Below are 19,890 nucleotides of genomic sequence, written 5' to 3'. Positions count from 1 at the left end.
TCTTAACATTGTCTACCTTTTTTAAAAAATAAAGAAGCTAATTTTTCTGCAGTAGGTGTACTTACTGTATTTATTTATTTATTTGTTACATTTGTATCTCACATTTTCCCACCTATTTGCAGGCTCAATGTGGTTTTCGTGGTACCATAAAGGTGTTCGCCAATTCTGGTATGAACAAATACAGTAATGTTGGGGTAGAATAAGGTTTGTGTGTACAGACACATTAGGGAATCGTAGGGAGGAAGAGTATTAATTATGAAGTCATATGGGTTCGCTAAGAAATTAGTTATTTTAGCATTTTAAAATCCGGTTTTCCTTTTCCAGTCTTTTCTGAGTAATACCTTTATTTAGCCTGTTTCAATTGAGACTTAGGGGTCCTTTTACTAAGAAGCATAGGTGCCTACACACGTACAACGTGCATCGAATTAGAACTACTGCCCAGCTACCGCTTGCCCCTGGTGGTAATTCTAATTTCTATGTGCATTCAAAGCACGTGGCAGAAAATAATTTTTATTTTCTACTACGTGGCGCTAACTAGTCAGTAATTGGCAGTGTACATGCACTGACGTTTACCGTCCGGATAACGCATGAGACCTTACGGCTAAGTCAATGAGTGGAGGTAAGGTCTCAGGTCCAAAATGGATGTGTACTGATTTTTATTTTGCCACATGTCCATTTTCAGCAAAAAAAAGAGGCCTTTTTTGCAGGTGTGCTGAAAAATGGAGCTGTGTGAGTCCAATACACACGTCTACACCAGTGCAGGCCATTTTTCAGTGCACCTTAGATACATTAATCAACTTTTTCCATTGCTCCTTATCCTTGCTCTGATAAGTTTTATACCATTTTCATTCTAACCCCCCTAAATTGTTGCTTTAACTTCAACAAATCTAAGTTAAACAAAACTGTTTTCTTTCTTTCTATAACCTTCCTTTTCTTTCTAGGGACAATCTTATCCAGTATTGCTTTTAACAGTCTCATTCCATTGATTAACAGAGATTGTATGTTCATGCTCTAAAGGTATTTCATCCATCATTGACCAAAAATGGTAGAATCAATTTTTCCCCTTATTTCATGAATTTTGCAACCACCATTCTTTCTAAAGCTTAAAACAACCGTAAATCAAGTGGCAAACATAGCCATTTTTGAACCTGAAAAACTTTCTATCTTGTTTGAAAATCACCGTTCTCTAGATGTTTTGTGTTCAGAACATTTTTCTTTTGGGATTATATTTTGGGGGAAAAAACACCCAAGAGAAAAATGTCCAATAACCAGCTAATGGGATGTCTGGGGGCCATCATTCGTAGTAGACTGGCCACATAGACATCCCAGCAGAGCAATGGGGCAGCCTAGGGGGCACTGCAGTGGACTTCACATAAAAGGTCCCAGTACACATCTCTCCATAACCTCCTTATATTGTAAAAGTGAGCCCTCCAGGAGCAGAGAAAAACCTATTGTACCTCACTGTACATTACTACAATAGCCCTCAAGTTTGCAGGTGTCACCTATAAGTAGGTATAGTAGGTATTTAGTAGTTTTTGTAGGGCTCACACATTCCATCACAAGTATACCAGCTAGAGTGGGACCTGCCTGCTGCTCTAGTAAGAATGGCCATCTTATCAGAAGCTGTAATAGAGCCTGGCATGTACTATCACTGTTATATCTTTGGGGGGAGAAGGGAAGAGGGTCTGCCTTAATCTTCCAGTGGTTATTTGCCTTAATCCCTCCAGTTGTCATTTGGGTCATTTAAGTCATTTGGGTCATTTGGGTCATTTTGGTCAATTATTTGTGACTGAAACAGGTCTAGCTAGATACATCTTAATTTTGGCCTCAGACATTTACACTTTGTTTCATTATTGCAGAAAAACATCTGTCTTTTAGTGCTGCCCATGTCCCGCTCAAAAGATGCCCCCATGAAATTTGGACAAACCATTTAGAAAAACATCTAAAATTGGAGTATCAAAAATCACAACTTGGATGCTTTTGAGAGAAAAATGTCTACTTCCTTATGATGGTTTAAAAAAAATGTTATGTTAATTTTGAATTTGAGCCCCGTATACCAGTGTTCAATCATGAAGATGTGGAACCTGTGCGTAGTGCCAGATTTCACCTCTAGCCAACTTGTTGGGCAGACTGGATGGATGATGTAGGTCTTTATCTGCTGACATTTACTATGGAGTCCTTTTACAAAGGTGAGCTGAAGAATGGCCTGCGGTAGTGTAGACATGTGTTTTGAGCGCAGGCAGAATCATTTTTCAGTTCACCTGTCAAAAATGCCTTTTAAAATTTTTTGCTGGAAATGGACGTGTGGCAAAATGAAAATTGCTGTGCGTCCATTTTTGGTTTGAGACCTTACTGTCAACCATTTACCGAGCTGTAAAGACTCATGCAGTAACCAGGCTGTAATGACCTATGTGCGTCAAATGCCACTTGGTGGACATCCAAAATGTTTTTTGGACATGCGTATCGGGCACGCGCCAAAAATGAAATTACCGCAAGAGCCAGGTGGTAACTCCATTTTGCTGCGCATTGGGTGCATGTAGATGCTTACGCAGCTTAGTAAAAGGGCCCCTATGTTAATATTGACGCTACCAGAAACACCCTAGAAAAAAATGAAGCAGATTTGTACATATGATTTATCTCACTCTGGTTTCTTTTGGAAGCTGAATAATAGGAAAATGTAACACCCCTTTTCCCATGGACCTTAGGATAATATTATCTCCAGGAGCACACTACACTGTAAACCCTCAGAGAGAGCAATTTTGGTCATAATGTCTCAGTTATAAATCAAAGGCTGGACTTATATAAATATAAATAAAACAATAAGCACAGAAATCATTAAATCATAATCAAGTGACTTTATAAGTAATAGTTGTTGGTGTTGTTACTGTACCTGAGTATAATGATAAACCATTACATTTGGTTCTGTTTCTCCAGTTCCATAGTCAAAATGTTTAACTTCATCATACCATGTTTGTATAGAATTGATCCATGAGTCTGGATAATTTGCCATGAGCAGATTTTCACCACAGATTTTACCTGGAATGATTAAGCAGTTATGCCAAAATAATGCTGTAGATAATGTATAGCATGTCAAGCAAGTTAAAAGTAAGGATATGCATGGAATTGGTTTCAGTGCTGGATTAGAATAATTAACATCTTTTCATTCATTCCCATTCAATAGTGGGGAAAGGAGTTCTGCATATTAAAAATGAGGTTTCCTATCCAGTTTTAATCAAGCTTGCTTAAAACTGGCTGGTAGGCATTAGCCAAAGAGGCAACAGCATATCAACGGGCCTTTTTACCAAACTGTGGTAAAAAGTGGCCTTAGCACATGCTTACACAGGTTATTCCCATGTGCTAAGGCCATTTTTTCCAAGTAGGTAAAATGGTAGATTTTTCTTTTCTTTTTTAATTAACAGCTATGCACTAATTTTGGAGCAATAGCAGTGAAGTGGGCTACAGATAGAACAATGAGGCAGAAACAAGGGATAAGAGGAAGCAACATGTAGTCGGAGACCTGGCACGGCCCGTGTTTTGGCAAATGCCTGCATCAGGAGTCTATATACAAAAAAATGCACAGAAATGTTTAAAATACATTCTAAATATTGTTTTTAAAAAACTAAATATAAAACTTACAAATTTAAGAAAAGTGACATCAAAATCCAAATATAAATACTAGAAGCAGTCTTCACAACAAAACAGAGCTTCCTATGTAAATTCAACAATCTTGATGTTACAGCATCTGAAGTGCTGTAAAAAAAGAGAATTGATAATGATGACCCATCAGTCTGATATTTGGCAATCACATTGTCAAAAATATACTAGAATACACAAAACTTGCCCAGAGTAAATTCAATGTAATTAAAAACATAGAGCTAAATTCTATATATGGCACCTTAAAAATCAGCGCTGACCCCCCCCCCCCCCCCCCCCCCCCCCCCACACACACACATCTAGGCATATTCTATAAACTTCACCTAAAGTTAGGCTCAGTTTATAGAATATACCTAGCACCCATGCACATGACTAAATTTAGTCGTGGGCATTTATGCCAAGTAAAACTTGGTGTAAATGCCCACACCTACATTTGGTGTGGACTGGGTGTATTCTGTAACAACATGCAAGGCCACACCCTTTTCAATTAAGCACCTTAGAAATACTTTACAGAATTCGCTTGGAGAGTTATGCATGTAAATTCTAATTAATGCCAATTAGTGTTAATACAGTGAAACCTCGATTTTCGTCGATAATTCGTCTGAAAATTATCAACGAAAACCAAAACCAACGAAAACCGAGGCAACAAGCAATTTTTCTTCTAAATTCTTTTAAATGAATAAAAAAGACTAATGTGTAGAATAGATGAATATTTAACATGGCATTTACCTTTCTGAAGACTCTTCTTGATGTATGGAAGATGGAGAAAGAGGAGCAGATACTGTATTATTGTTTGGAAAGGGGATCCCCCTCCATAAGGACACAATCTGGGGGGGGGGTCACTTGGCAAAACGACAAAATTTTTTCATCAAACAGCAGGCAATTAGAAGCAGCAGTGTGGTCCCACAACCAGTGTTGGCAAAACGACGCCCTAGAAGAACTCCCCAACATGTGAGAATTCAAAATTAGCAGCGTCGGCATGGCGACGAATTCCGAGGTGACCAATGAAAACCGAGACAAATTTTTTCACCAAAAAAATTGACGAAAACCAAAACCGACGAAATCCGAAGTCAACGAAAACCGAGGTTTCACTGTAATTGCTTGTTAAGTGGCAATTATCAGTGCTGATTGGTTTGTTAGGATAATTAAATTGTGCACGCTAATCAGACTATGACCTGATTTGTGTGCGCAAATCAAGATGCACTATATAGAATCCGGGGAATAGTGCATACAATGTTAATAGGTGTGCTGAAATGTATCAGGCTAGACTGAGTTTTAATAAATATAACTAAATGAATAGATCATGTGACTGTAGTCTGAAATACATGTAAAATGTGCATGTATTAAATACTGTAGTAAACAGTCACAGTGTAGTATAAGATTAGTCATAAAAAGCAACCGCAATACTATTTTAACAATAGGAGGCATTAATGTAAAATCTAGAGCCCCTTTTACTAAGCTGCAGCAAAAGGGGACCTGCGCTGGTTTTGTCACGTGTTTCTCACATGTGCCGAGGCCCCCTTTTACCGCAGCAGGTAAAAGGAAAATATTTCCTGCAGGAAATGGCCATGCATCATGTAAAGCACGTGCCACATGGTCATTTTGGGGGGGAGCCCTTACCGCCATCCACGTGGGCAGCATGTGAGCCCTTATCATTAAGTCAATGTCTGGCGGTAACAGCTCAGGCCTTAAAAAGGCACACACTAGTTCTAATTTTTGCACACACCTTTTTCCCAGCCCATTAAAAAATGGCCTTTTTCCCAGCTGCGGTAAAAAGTGGCCCCGCATGTGCCCAAAAGATGCGCCCACACTACCGCAAGGCACGTTTTGCTTCTAGCTTTGTAAAAGGACCCCTGCAAATCTTAATGTGTGACGAGTCAACTCTAATGAATATATTAAAAACCAAAATGATCTCACTGTTTGCAGAAATAATATTTCAAAAATCTGACATTGGACTGGTCTGTGATTGAACAAAATCAAAATTGTGTCCCTTTTATATGTTGACACTTATATGAACATTTAAAAAAACCCAAGGATAAATGGTGTAAATAGGTAAAATTATATTCATATTGTGGCTGTTGGGGAAAAAAGTGGTTATCATGGTAGGAACAATCAAAATATAGCTCAATGTATAATGCATCCAATTGTTTGTGTTTGAAAAAAAATAACGAAAAACAGATTAACGTAAAACATGTAAAATTATGATTATGCCAAATATCAGATGATTTTCTTAATAAATGATGATAAACATATTGAGAAATATGCTTTCCAATTTACACTTGCCACAGATGCATGTGTCTGGTAAAATTCTTTGTTTTATGTTTTAAGTCATACATTGTGAAGTTAGAATTGATTTTGTTAATAATTACCTAAAATTATGGATTAGTATTCTTTAGAGTGTGAATAAGTGTTTGAACGGTATTTTGTAATCTTTTTTTTTTCTGTACCCATCAATCTACTATAATTGAGTGGAACATGTATCTACGTTTTAAAGAATTTTTGAAACTGATCAATGCAGTCAGTTTCAAGCTGTTTTATGAGCTAGTTTCACATCCACCTATAGCGGTGGAATGCAAGTGGGGGCTTTCCAACTTAGTTCATCTTGTCCTTGCATGCTCTTTTTGAGTCATGTGCAATAACAGATACAATTTGAACATAGTACATTCTATCTATACCATTTATTCTTGTTTATTTATGTTTATGCAACTGTCAGTAGAAGTAAGGGACTCAAATTTAGGGTGGAGATACCTTTTTAAGTTGTAATACACCATTTTGGGAGATGACTGAGGTGATAATGGCCTTTTATACTTGGGTATGTAATGACAGCAGATATTTTTAAGCCATTTGAAATGACTAAGTTTATGATTTTGTTTATCATACTGAATATATATATATATATATATATATATATATATATATATATATACTTTTGTTTACATTTCGTGGCAAATAACTTATCTAGGTTATATTTTTTGAAAGAAGAGCATTTTTCCAAACTAGGGGCCCTGTTTAAAAAGGCGTGCTAGCGTTTTTAGCATAAGCTAAAAATTAGCGTGTGCTAACCATGTATATATCCATAGGAATATTATGGACGCCTACATGTATAGCATGCACTGAAAACACTAGTGAACCTTTGTAAACACGGCCCTTGATTTTTACATTCATGCATCCTATTGTTAAAATAGTATTGTGGTTGTTTTTATGACTAATCTTATACTACAGTATATATTACATGCATATTTTACATTTATTTCTCTTTTATCTGTTTTGGCCACTTAGCAAAATATACTCTTTCAGACCACAGTCACATGATCTATTTATCTATTCAATTTTTTAAATACTGAGCCCTTTTTACAAAGACATGGGAGGGCCTACATGCGTACAGCATGCGCCAAATCATCACTACCGCCTGGCTAGCACGTGAGCCGGGTGCTAATTCGGAATTTGGTGCATGCCAAATCCTGTGGCAGAAAATAATTTTCCATTTTCTACCATGGGCTGCTTACCCAGCGGTAAATAACAGTTGGTGCATGCTTACCGCGCAGCTTGTACGTGAGACCTTACCGCTAAGTTAATGGGTGGTGCCAAGGTCTCAGGTTGAAAATGGACACCCACTGGTTTCAAGTTTAGGGCATGTCCATTTTCCGGACCCTTTCCTAGATGCGATAAAAAATGGCCCAGCCCACGCTCAAAACACGTGCTCGCACTACTGCAGGCTACATTTTACCTCAGTTTGGTAAAAGGACCCCACTATGTTTAGCCTGACAATATTTCAGTGTACCTATAAAAATTGTAATCACTATGGTGTGCTTTTACCAAATGGTGGTAAAAGGGACTCTGGTGGCATTGGCGCATGGGTTTGCCATGCGCTGAGGCCCCCTTTTACCACCGCAGGTAAAGGGTGTTTTTTTTTTCTAGAAGGAAATGGCTGTGCATTAAGCCAAGGCATTGGTGCATGACCATTTTCTGGGCATGCCCCTGAGCAGTAGGGCCAATTTGGTGCCACTTCGTAAAATGGCCCTATCTTTTTAATTACGGTGAGTTTACTCTGTGTAAGCTTTGTATGTTCTAGTATATTTTTGACAATGTGAGTGCCAAATATCAGACTGATGGGTCATCATTAACAATTCTCTTTTTTCTTTTTTTTTTTACAGCGCTTCAGATGTTGTAACATCGAAATTGTTGAATTTACATAGAAAGTTCCATTTTGTCATGACAACTGATTCTGGTATTTATATTTGGATTTTGATGGTACTATTCTTAAGTATTATATCTATTTTATTGTTTAGTAATATTTAGCATGTATTTTTAACATTTGTCTGTGTTATTATATATATAGACCCCTGATGCAGGCAGTTGCTAAATCATGGGCTGTGTCAGGTCTCTGACTAAATTTTGCTTCTTCTTATCCCTTGACTCTGCCTTGTTGTTCCATCTGTTGCCCATTTCACTGCTGTTGCTCTACGTGCTAATTTTGCCATTACCGCAGGATCCCCTAACGCCACTTATTTTGTAGACAGTAAGAGTTCACGCACTAATCATGCAGTAAATTATTAGTATGCAGCAATGTAACTGCATTGACTAATTAGCGCTCCATCCCCTGACCACCCCTAGTGTTAAAAAATAAAATCTGGTTTTTTTGCGCGTAGAAAATGCATGCTGATGCCAAAATTACTGCCCAAGCCTGCCCCATGGTAAGGCATTTTAAGCTGTGGTAAGCACAAAACATCAAGAGGTCCTTTTACGAAGCTGCAGCAAACGGGGGCCTGTGCTGGTGTCCGCGCATGGTTTTGATGCACGCCGAAGCCCCCTTTTACCACAGTGGGTAAAAGGCAGATTTCCCTTTTCTTAAAGAAATGGACATGAGCAAATGAACCACTTGCCGTGCAGCCATATTTTTTTTTGGGGGGGGGAGGGAAACTTACCATAACCCATTGAGGTGGAGGTAAGGGCTCTCGCTCTTACCTGGTGGTGATTACCGCCGGGTACGCACCGGCATCACAAAAATTGAAATATTTTTGCAGTGTCGGAAATGGCACGTGCTGGGTGGAGGGAACTACTGCCAGGATGCTGCAGTATCATGGTAGTCCTCCCCGTTTTTGCGAGTGGTAAGCCTGCATTGGGCTTACTGCAGCTTGGTAAAAGGACCCCCAATAGTGGCATAAAGAATCCCCAATACCAAAAGGGGGCAGTAGGCACTTAAAATAGAAATTCTATAACTGTGTCAGCGGCTCAGTGCTACATGTGTACATGAATGGCACTAAGGGCCCTGTTTACAAAGCTGCGTTATAGGCACGTTAATATTTTTAATGCACGCATGTTAACTGTGTGCATGCCTACAATATCCCTGTAAGCGCCTACATGGTTAGCATGCACACTAATTGTAGGCATGTTAAAAATGCTAACGCACCTTAGTAAACATGGCCCTAAGTTATAAAGGCATGCTTCTGCAAAATTTAGGGGTGTGCAAGTGGGTGGAGCTTGAGTGGGACATGAGTATATCTCTAACTGACATACACACCTTATAGAATGCTATTAGATGCACATGTAATTTTCTGTATTTATGCACACCCATTTATACCAGCCACTGACCTGCCATAAGTGGGTGTGGGTCCATTTTAACGTGCTAATGCTGGTTTTCAGTACTATTCAAGAATGGAATCTGGGAGCTCAGATGCTGTTATAGAATTGATGTGAATGGCACTGCATCAGGGCACCCATGTGTAGGCACCAATTTAATTGCTATCTGTCAGAGGTGCTTTTCTTTTTCTTATTTCTTATATAGCTCCTGATACCTTTTACTCTGGTGAAAATGTCCTGCTACTTTTTCCCACTTCTCAATCAGTAGCTTCAGTACAGTGTTGCTACTTTCCTTGCTTCCTGGGTCTAGGGAGTCTCTTACTACCAAGTGCAGTAATAATAATAATAATAATAATAATAATAACAACAACAACAACAACAACAATAGAGCTATCCCTGGTGTTGTTGGACCTTTAGGCAAAATTATGCAAAAGTTAGACAAATTTCTACAAAACCTTGCCATTTCAGATTTTACAACAATGTATTCACAAAAAAAAACATTGTTGGGTTCATGCTATATTTTGGGATGATACCTGGATAGTTCTTAAGCTTTGGGGTAAATCTCTGTTTGTGCAATGTGTCATGCAGATCTTCAAGCAACATAAAATGTTTCCACACCTATGATGTTTTATGAGACTTCCTCTCTACTTCCTTGGGAGTCTGTGATACTACTGGAACTGGGACTAAAGATGAAAGACCAGGCACATCCCTCATCTGTTGTACTTGTGGAATGCTCTTGGCCATGCAGTATATAACTCCTCACTTTTTAGCATGATAACAACTAGATTTTCAAGATCTTCTTCTGTATGAAACTTTCAATATGTTTCTGGAAATCTCTCAGATTCGTCAGATTTTGTATCTACCGAAACCCACTCCATCTACTTCTTGACAGAGAACAACGTGTTCCTCTTAAACTTCTCTATCGGAATCGGCTTTATCTGTTCCTAGTCTCCTGCACCTCCACCCAGAGGTGTGCTGATAAATTTTTAACAACAGGCTCTCTCCCCGGTCCACCTCTGCGCCCCCCCCCCCCCCCCCCCCCAGCAGAGCTGGCTATACCCAGGGAGAGAGCTGGGTGGAGGGGTCATGCATTACTCTCTCTGCACAAATATAATACATGCTAGGGTGTCCCTATAACCAGCCCCTCTAAATGACACACTCAATATGATTGATAACAAATTACTACTCTATCTATGAAAAGTTATTCCATTACTATACTTCCTCTGACCTCTGTGTACATCTGTATGCTGCCAAAGCTGGCATGTTTGAAAATATAAGAGAGATTGAATTAAAATGCTACCGACAATAAAGAATGACAACCTAGATGCAGCAGCTCATAAGTTTGCTTGATTTTGTTTTCAGTTTAAGGGCGCAGGAAGGGGAAACAGACTAACTTAAATAGCTTCAACTTTTTTTTTTTTACTTCATGCTGCCCTCATTCAAACCCAGCATCATCTCCCTCCTGCTGCTCCTCTGCCTACCTCTCTCTCAGCTTCCATTCCCTCTGGCCATTGATCAAACATTACTTGTTCCAGCAGCTGTAACACAAGACCTGCCTGATCCACCCCCAGCCAGGGTTGCCAAAAAAAAAAAAAAAATTCCCACACAAAACCGTCAAAAACCCGCCCAAAAACCACACACACCCCACCCCCGCCGTCATCAACCCCGCCCCTTCCGTCATCACCCCCACCCCTGCCGTCATCAACCCCGCCCCTTCCGTCATCACCCCGCCCCTTCCATCATCACCCCGCCCCCGCCATCATCAGCCCCACCCCCACCATCATCAGCCCCGCCCAATATGTCAGCAAACCCCACCCAAAACATCACAAACCCCGCCTCTGATGCCATTAGCCCCACCCCCGCCGGCCGAAATACTGCCCCAAAACCCGCACAGAAAAAACAAAACGAGCCCAAAAAACCGCAACCCGCCGCGGGCAAAAGTTTCCTGCGGCGGGTTGCGGAAAACCGCCCAATTGGGCGGGAAAACCGCCCTTCTGGCAACCATGCCCCCAACCTGTCTGTGCCGAGTGAATGTACAGCCCCACTGATGCAACATGCTGTGGGTGGGATCTAGCAGAGAAAAGGCTCCGAGTTGGTCAGGCAGTGGTGAGGGGGGGATGATGATCCTAAGGGACGACATGACCAGGTATGCTGGGAGCCTATGGGAGGGTGGGGGCTTGGGGAGGAGGGAGAGAGGAGGAGAAAAAAAGCAGATGCTTGTGTGCTTGCTGCCTGACTCCAACAACCCGCAAAAATCATTAAAATGTATCAAGGGGCTCGTGCAAGCCGGTTCCAGCACACCACTGCCTCCACCCTTCTTTGCACCTGTCTTCTGTCCCTCTTTGGAGATGGAAGCAGACAACTTCTCATTCACAGATATACTAGAAACTGCACCTTGTTGATTTTAACCTCTTAAAGAAATCTCTTTCCAGCTTGGCTGGTGGAATATAAGGGATTGTAGATTGTCTTTGTTCCACTAGTGCTGTTGCTTGCCTTAGATCTCCTGGCAATATTAGCTGACTTCCTTCCCCTGCTTCTAGCTCCATTACCTTCCCTTCCCAAGCACTGTGATTTCAGCAGATTTAATCCTCTACAAAGCAGGGACTGTCTCTCTAGATTGTAAGCTCTTTGAACAGGGACCGTCTTTTTGTGTATGGTGTACAGCGCTGCATATGCCTTATAGCGCTATAGAAATGTTAAATAGTAGTAGTATTATATGTGTCTGTAGAAATGGTGACTAATAGATGATTGTATACCTTTCTCTGCTTATCTGTCCTTCCATTACTGCTTGGGTTTCTTTTCCCTTTGCAGTCTGTTTGAACCTAGAGCAACAAATCCTGAGAATTTTTTAAAATTCAGCTTTACTTTTGAGACAAATACTGTGCTGGCAGTCTGTCTCTCAGAGCCCTCTCTGTGATATGTGTTTTTGACTAGTGACTAAGCATTCTCTATTGGATCTGAAGACAGAAAGCTTCAGATAGTTTTAAAACTCACTTCTCTTTGTTTTTAGGACAGATTCAGCTCTGAAACAGGTAGAACTGCATGTTGATCACTGGATAATTTACGTTGTGGTTTTTTTTTTTTGTAAACTCTTTTTGTTTTTGAGGAAAGTAAATTTGTAAAGCAGAAATTTACAATCTGTGCTACAACTTTTGTTTCCTTTGGGGGTCTTTTACTAAAGCTTAGCTTGAGCTATCTGCAGCAGGGCCCATTTTATTCATATGGGCCCTGCTGCAGATAATTCAAGCTAAGCTTTAGTAAAAGATCTGCTTTGTCCTCTGAGGTGCATATGACATCATCAGTTATGCGATTTAGGAGAACAGAGGTAGGTATAGACTTGTCTGGCTGCTTGTTAAAATGTTTCAATATGATTGGAGAAGTGCCCCTGTGCTTGTACCTTCTCTCCTTGTCAGACTGGCTCCACTGTGTCTGACCACCGAGGCTGTATCCCAATGATGTCAAAAATAAAGGAGAAATTATTTAAAGATATTTGTTATTTAAAGTTCTTCTATACTGCCTTTCCAAACCAAACCAGACATACAAGAGAGTTTGCATAATAATCAAACATCAAGAACCAATGAAATATAATATCTGATACATAAAACAAAGCAATGCACTAACAACTGAGGTGGATCTACAAAATACTGAAAATGACCTCATTCCAAAACATCTACTAAAAGCTCATCTTGGAGGAGTGGCCTAATGGTTAGAGTGGTAGACTTTGGTCCTGGGAAACTGGGTTCGAATCCCGCTGCAGGCACAGGCAGCTCCTTGTGACTCTGCGCAAGTCACTTAACCCTCCATTACCCCAGGTACAAATAAGTACCTAAGCAGCATTGAGCCTGCCATGAGTGGGAAAGCGCAGGGTACAAATTTAAAAAAAAAAAAAAAAACACCCAACCTAATGCCACGGTAATAAAAGACCAAAGGCAATCTGAAAATAATTGGCCTTAAGATGCTATTTGAAATATTTCAAAGAAGTTTCCTCATGCAATGCCTATGGGAACCCATTCCACCAGAACAGGGCAAGGCAGCACTGTTGTAAAAAGCCCCCCCCACTTCTAATTGACTCCAAATGTGCTCTCTTTAGAGTCAGAATGACCAACTGAGATGTTGATCACAATGTCCATAGCGGAGTATAAGGTACAAGCAATTGCGCCAGTGTAACCTTTTCATAAAAGGCCTTATGGGCAAGCACCAATATTTTAAAATTCTAAACTGCACTCGTAACCACAGGAAGAGGAGGTATAATGGAGTCACATGATTCTATTTATAGGCTCGCCCCAGTATACGAATAGCAGTATTCTGCATAGTTTGAAGCTTCCGAAGGGTCAACGATGACAAGCCTGCTAAGACCACATTAGAATAATATAAAGAAGATACAAACAAGGCATGCAATAAATTATGGAAAGCTTGTTCGTCCACATAATCCCTTACAGCCTGCAACTTACGTAACATATCATATCCCCTACGAACCATTGTAGTAACATTAGCATTAGAGCTAAGCAAATAATCCACTACAATCCCCAGGTACTTGAAATTGTCAACCACGGAAACTGACTCATCCAACTGAGTCACAGGAATGGAAGGATGAACTTTTTGTCCTGTGATCCAATTGGTGAGTACTCAACCAATGGGAGTTCAGACATAAACATTCTTACAAACCACTCAACTTGAGGGTAAAGCTTGAAGTTCTCGCTACTAACGGGAAATTGTCAGCATATGCATAAGCACTAACACTACAATTTTCAATAACTGAGAATAAGGAAGAAAGAAAACGTTTGAACAATAAAGACAAAAGTGCAGAGCCCTGGAAGACCCACAAACCTACAACTACATCAACCACTGTAAACGTATGCCCAGACAAAAACTCTGAACATCACCTAAGCACAGTAACGGGAAGCCCTATATTGCTTGTTTACTCTCTTAGAACTATTTTATTTAATAGTAACTCTCTGCGCCTTGGCTATGATGACAATAGTTAATAAGGGGCCCTTTTAATAAAGCTTAGAGTACACTAGTGGACATTAGCATATGCAATGTGCCACATGGCCCATAGGATGTGCAACATTTAGGAGGAGATTCTATATATGGCACCTACAAATCAGCTGAAATCAGTGCTGATTAGGCATATTCTATAATCAGTGCCTAGACTTAGCTGCTAATTATAGAATATGCTTAGTTTATATTTCAGCGCCTGAATCTACAGGCATCCATTTACACCAATGAAAATTTGTTTAGGCGCACTAGGCCATATTGTATAACTAGGAGTGTAAATTTTAGAACGCCCATGAAATGCTAATTTCCCTGCCCATAACCATGCCCCTTTTTGCCTGCGCACATGAGAAGTTTGGTGTACTTCATTACAGAATACATTTAGCGAGCTGTGTGCCTAAATTATAATCAGTGCTAATTAGTGCTCATTATTGCTTGCTAAGTGCTGTTATCAGTGCTTATTAGCTTGTTAAATTGCATGCATTGTTATAGAAGCCACATCAATTTTGGCGCTGATCTTTAGGCACACTATATAGAATCCAGGGGTTAGCGCATGCTAAGCTTTAGTAAAAAAAAGACCTCCTAAATTAGGTTTTTGCAATTTTATTTACAAGTTATTGTGTTCTTTTACATTACGTTAGATACTTACCATTTATTGTCCTGTTCTCATCAATACTATGTTGTATGGAACATGTGTTTGCCCACCTTCTAGCAGTTTTTGCAGCTTCATCACACCATGTCTTAACAAGAAGAGAAATAACTGAACTATAATTATGTTATTATAGAATCATTTAATTTTCACTGATGAAAGAATGTCCAATATCATATGCAAGCAGAGCATGGCTATTTTTGTTATTGGTTCTAGCAATATCTCTTTCATTTTATTGTATAGAAACATTAATTTTTATTTTATGTAGTACAATGTTGTATAACCTCTTCTTGGACTATTAAAAGATAGTGTACATATACAAAAGACAGCAATAACAAAGGAAAGCAGCAAGAATTAGAAACAACATCTTTCAATCAGTTGGAAATAATTTAAAAAAAACAAACAAACATTTCAGATCCTTCTGAAATTGATCTACAGTAAGGTTTCTGCTTCTCTTAAGATCTGAGGAGAAATTATTTCAGAGTTCAGCTGCACTAACAAATCTCTAATGAACAAGAAGGTAATCACAGCATACTGATAGAGTAATTACTTATTGTCTAATACAGAATGATAGTCCAATATATAATCTGGGAGAAAAATGACTTCAGAAGCATAGTTCACTGAGCGGCTTCATCATCAGTCATAAAAAACTTCCCAGTCTTTTATAATCATTCACTTTTTCTATTGCTTCCAACAATTTTAACATATTTATTATTCATTACAAACTTTTCTTCCTCTTAATATAACAATTTATTCAAATTTATAACAATAACAACTTAACTTTCAGTGGAATACTAGCTTAACAGAGCACCACTGTTTCACCACTGCTTCATCGGGAGCTAAGCTTCTCAGTGCCGGTTCTGCAAATTAATCTTCACTGAACCTTTTGGCTTGACTTCTCCTGCTCTCCAGTTTACTAAACTATGGAAAAGTTTTACATTTACTGGGTGTCATATACACAAATTAATGTGTGTTGAATGCAAAGCTTCTGCTATAATTTTTTTTTTTTTGGGGGGGGGATGTGTGGTTGATACTATTAACTAACTGAATTGACAGCACAACTGTACTTATTACCTTCTGTTTGGGAGGTGGTACGTGCACCCATGCTAACTGCTGCAGTAACAGCACTTGTTAAAGTTCTCTGTGCTAACTGCAATATGCTCATAAGAACATGACTAGCCATACTGGGTCAGACCAATGGTCTATCTAGCCCAGTATCCTGCTTCCAACAGTGGCTAAGTCAGGTCACAAATAACTGTCAGAAACCAAATTAGTAGCAACATTCCCAGGGCAAGCAGTGGCTTCCCCATGCCTATCTCAATAGCAGACTATAGATTTTTCTTCCAGGAACTTGTCCAAACCTTATTTGGACCTATATATGCTAACCACTGATACCACAACCTCTGGCAATGAGTTCCAGAACTTAACTATTATTTGAGTGAAAAAAATATGTTCTCCTATTTGTTTTAAAAGTATTTCCTTGTAATTTCATCGAGTGTTTCCCTGGTCTTTGTACTTTCTGAACACAGTGAAAAAGTTGATTCAATTTTACCCATTCTACATCACTCAGGATTTTGTAGACCTACAGTATATCTTATTCCCCCCTCAGCCATCTCTTTTACAATTTGAAGTGCCCTAACCTCTTTAGCCTTTCCTCATATGGGAGAAGTTCCATCCCCTTCATAGATCTTATGATGTCCTTTTAGTATTCCTTGGGATACAGTTTTAATTGGCAGGCTTTGTAATTGTATGTCTTGTTTTGAACTTTTTTACAATTAAGGTTTTTGTATGATTAATTTTTACAATTTTGCTTTTATGTGTTGGAGTGATGGATCTTCTACTGTTATCTGTACATCTTACAGGATATGTCAGAAATTATAAAAGCTCCCCTCCCCCAATATTCTCTAAAATCTTCCTGGTAGAACATTATGCCACATCCTTCTATCTCTCTCCTGATCACTTGTCTGTCAAAGGGAATAATAACCTGCAATGAAGCCCTGTTGCCCTAGTCTGCAACTTCCATCTTTCTATTTTTTTTAAAGATACCGACCTCCAACTTTACTGAAGTACTCAAGGTCCATAGAACACTGGAATAATCTTCACTTGTTTCTACCCCACCGGTAGCATACAAAAAAGAAAAACGGAGCCTGCGAACTCTATGCTTTCCTTTGCCAATGTTTTAACCAAGTCAGTAGTATAGACTAAAAATCCAGATTGTATGCAGCAAAGTTTTACCATGAGCAGCATATTGCTAGCTGAGGGTATCACATTTCTTCGTATTTCATTGTGAAATTGAACAATTTCATGTTGAACTTTTGGTTTTTTTGTATTCATGGAAGCAAATGCCTGCAAAAATAAAATAATTGAGAAGTATTACACTTTTGCTTTCAATATCTTATGAAACCTGCACATTACTAGAAAATGTCTAGCTATAAATTTACTACTACTACTACTACTACATATCATTTCTATAGCACTACTAGATGTATACAGCATTGTACACTAGAATATGTAAGAGACAGTCCCTACTCGACAGAGCTTACAATCTAATCAGGACAGACAAATGGGAAAAATAAGAGATAAGGGAATTATTTAAGGTGGGAATGATAAAACAGACATGGACTAAACAAGTGAATAGGAGCTAGGAGTAAAAAGCAGTCTCAAATAGATGGGCTTTTAGCCTAGATTTGAAGACAGCCGGAGATGGAGCTTGACGTACTGACTCAGGAAATCTATTCCAGGTGTATGGTGCAGCAAGATAAAAAAAACGGAGTCTGGAGTTGGCAGTGGAGCAGAAGGATACAGATAAGAGAGATTTACCCAATGAATGGAATTGTATTGAGAAGCTGCAGAGTGAATGCTCTTGTAAGTCAGTAAGAGGAGTTTAAACTGTATGCGGAAATGGATAGGGAGCCAATGAAGTGATTTGAGGAGAGGGCTAATATGCTAATATGAGCATAGCAACACTGACAGAATAAAAGTTGTGCAGTATATATATATATATATATGCAAAAAACTGATGCTCAACAACAATGCAAATAAAGCAGATCAATAATAAATATTTATTTGCTTTGCTGGAAGATCACTACATCTTATTGTGTTTGTAAAAACAAAGATGCTTCTATTAATAATGTGCTCTGAGTGCTAAATGTATTAGTGTTTTGATTATAAAACAGATTATTTTTCACTGTATCAGTCCATATACAGCCTACGTCTATCTAAATAAAATGCAGAGGGGGCTAAGAAATGTTCCAAGGCATTCCTTTATACATTTTTCACATTTGATTATGATGTCTGTGTGTTGGTATCTATCCATGTGGAAGCATGCCTAGTTCATCTTATTTCTTGTTTATGGTTCCATGGAAATATGTTATGTGCCTTTTGGATATGTATCAAATATATGTGTATTATTTTAAATTCTATGTGTGACACTTCAACCTATGGTTGGTGAAAACTTTTTTTGAAATTCATTGATTTAAACTCATATTGGTTGTGTATTTCTTATTTTTAGACATCCTTGTTCTTTACAATTTCATTGTAATTCAGCTGTTTCATCTGTTCCAATCAAAGCTGATAAGTATGTTTTTAGAGTATCATTATACTTATTATATTCATCCTTTTTTTTGGTTTTAAATTTGTTGTATTATGTTTAGTTATTTATGTCAATATATTTGTTTATTTATAGACCCCTGATGCAGGCCGGTGTGGCCAAAATACGATTCGTGTCGGGCTTTTATTGATTTTAATAAAGACATTGTTTGGGAAGACATTACATGAGAGAGGACTCTTTTTTGGATCCACTGTGTGTACCTGGTGTTCTTAGTTTATGTTCAGTCATTTATCTGGATAATTTAGAGGCCCTTTTACAAAGCTGCAGAAAGCACTAATGCATGCAGCAAAAAATGGCGTAGTGGAAATTTTGCTATGTGTGTGCAGGAGACATGTCTAGGGCAGAGTGGGTATGTTCTATGCTAATCAGTGTAGCTACATTGCCGCTCGAATTAGCGCAGAGTTAGCATGTTTGTCCCTATCATTTACAAAATAGATAAGGGCTCACACATTAATGGGAACATTAGCGTATGGCCATTATTGAAAAAAATCCAAAAATCTGCCTTTTTACTCTAGTGGTATAAATAGACTTAGCGCATGGGAATGATCTATATAAGGGCACATTAAGGCCACTGTTTACTGCTGTTTGCTAAAAGGTCCCCTGAAGTTATATAAGTGAACTGCATAAATAGCAATCCTGATAAATAAAAAGTGTTCACAGAATTGATGCTGGTGTTGAAAGTATAAAAGGGCAGTTCTATAAAGGGTGCCTAATTTTAGGTGCCAATTGCAATAATTTATAGAATAGGTTCATTTATGTTCATGAATGAGGTCACAAATTGTCATTTAAGTGCTTTTATTCTATAAAATTGCTTAATAGCAAATGGACTGTACCAGTGAGTGCAGCACGGACAGGTTGTGGGCATTTCACTTAGCAACTTGAGCACCTTATAGAATAGTATCAGATGTGCGAAATGCAAAATGGACTTCGGTGCACTGGCTTTTCTCTGCCATTGAACTGGCATAAGCTGTTGTACACAAGTTTCAACATACCAGAGCAGCATTGCACTGCTATTCTGTAACGGGTTAGGTGCACCTTAACACTGTTATAAATTTGGCACTAAGTGTGCATCTTTGTCACAACTACATTTAGGCACCATTCTATAGAATTGCCCCCAAGTGAATTCTTTTTTTTTAAATTAAATGTTACATATTACATCAAGAGAGAAGGAGAACATGCATTAATCATAGAAAAAAATCTCAAAAAGATCATTAAAAAATCTTCTAAACCAGGGCCGTAGCAGACTTCGGCGGGAGGGGGGGTCCAGATCCCGAGGTGAGGGGTCACATTTTAGCACACACCCCCGGCGCCACCGACCCCCCCCCCCATCATTTTTTACCCTTCCCCCGCCATCACCGCCACCACCACCTTTGACCCTCCCGGCGCCAACCCTTTTGACCCT

General features: G+C 39.0%; 1 protein-coding gene across 1 annotated transcript in view; it reads right to left on the bottom strand.

Annotated features, from left to right (window-relative positions):
* Positions 1-17,218, bottom strand: part of LOC115465168 (cysteine-rich venom protein-like) — a 35,488-nt gene extending 18,270 nt beyond the window's left edge. The window contains exons 1-3 of the mRNA XM_030195579.1: positions 17,114-17,218; positions 14,879-14,969; positions 2,891-3,036 (exon numbers count right to left, since the gene is read on the bottom strand). Of these exons, the coding sequence (XP_030051439.1) occupies positions 2,891-3,036; positions 14,879-14,969; positions 17,114-17,212 (336 nt within the window). The 5' untranslated portion in view covers positions 17,213-17,218. The remainder of the gene's footprint in view (positions 1-2,890; positions 3,037-14,878; positions 14,970-17,113) is intronic.
* Between the last annotated feature and the right edge of the window lie 2,672 nt (positions 17,219-19,890).

This window comes from Microcaecilia unicolor, chromosome 3 (assembly GCF_901765095.1).
Source record: "Microcaecilia unicolor chromosome 3, aMicUni1.1, whole genome shotgun sequence".
Lineage (NCBI taxonomy): Eukaryota > Metazoa > Chordata > Amphibia > Gymnophiona > Siphonopidae > Microcaecilia > Microcaecilia unicolor.
Note: the sequence above shows the minus strand (reverse complement) of the source record. Positions and strands in the feature narration are given on the sequence as shown.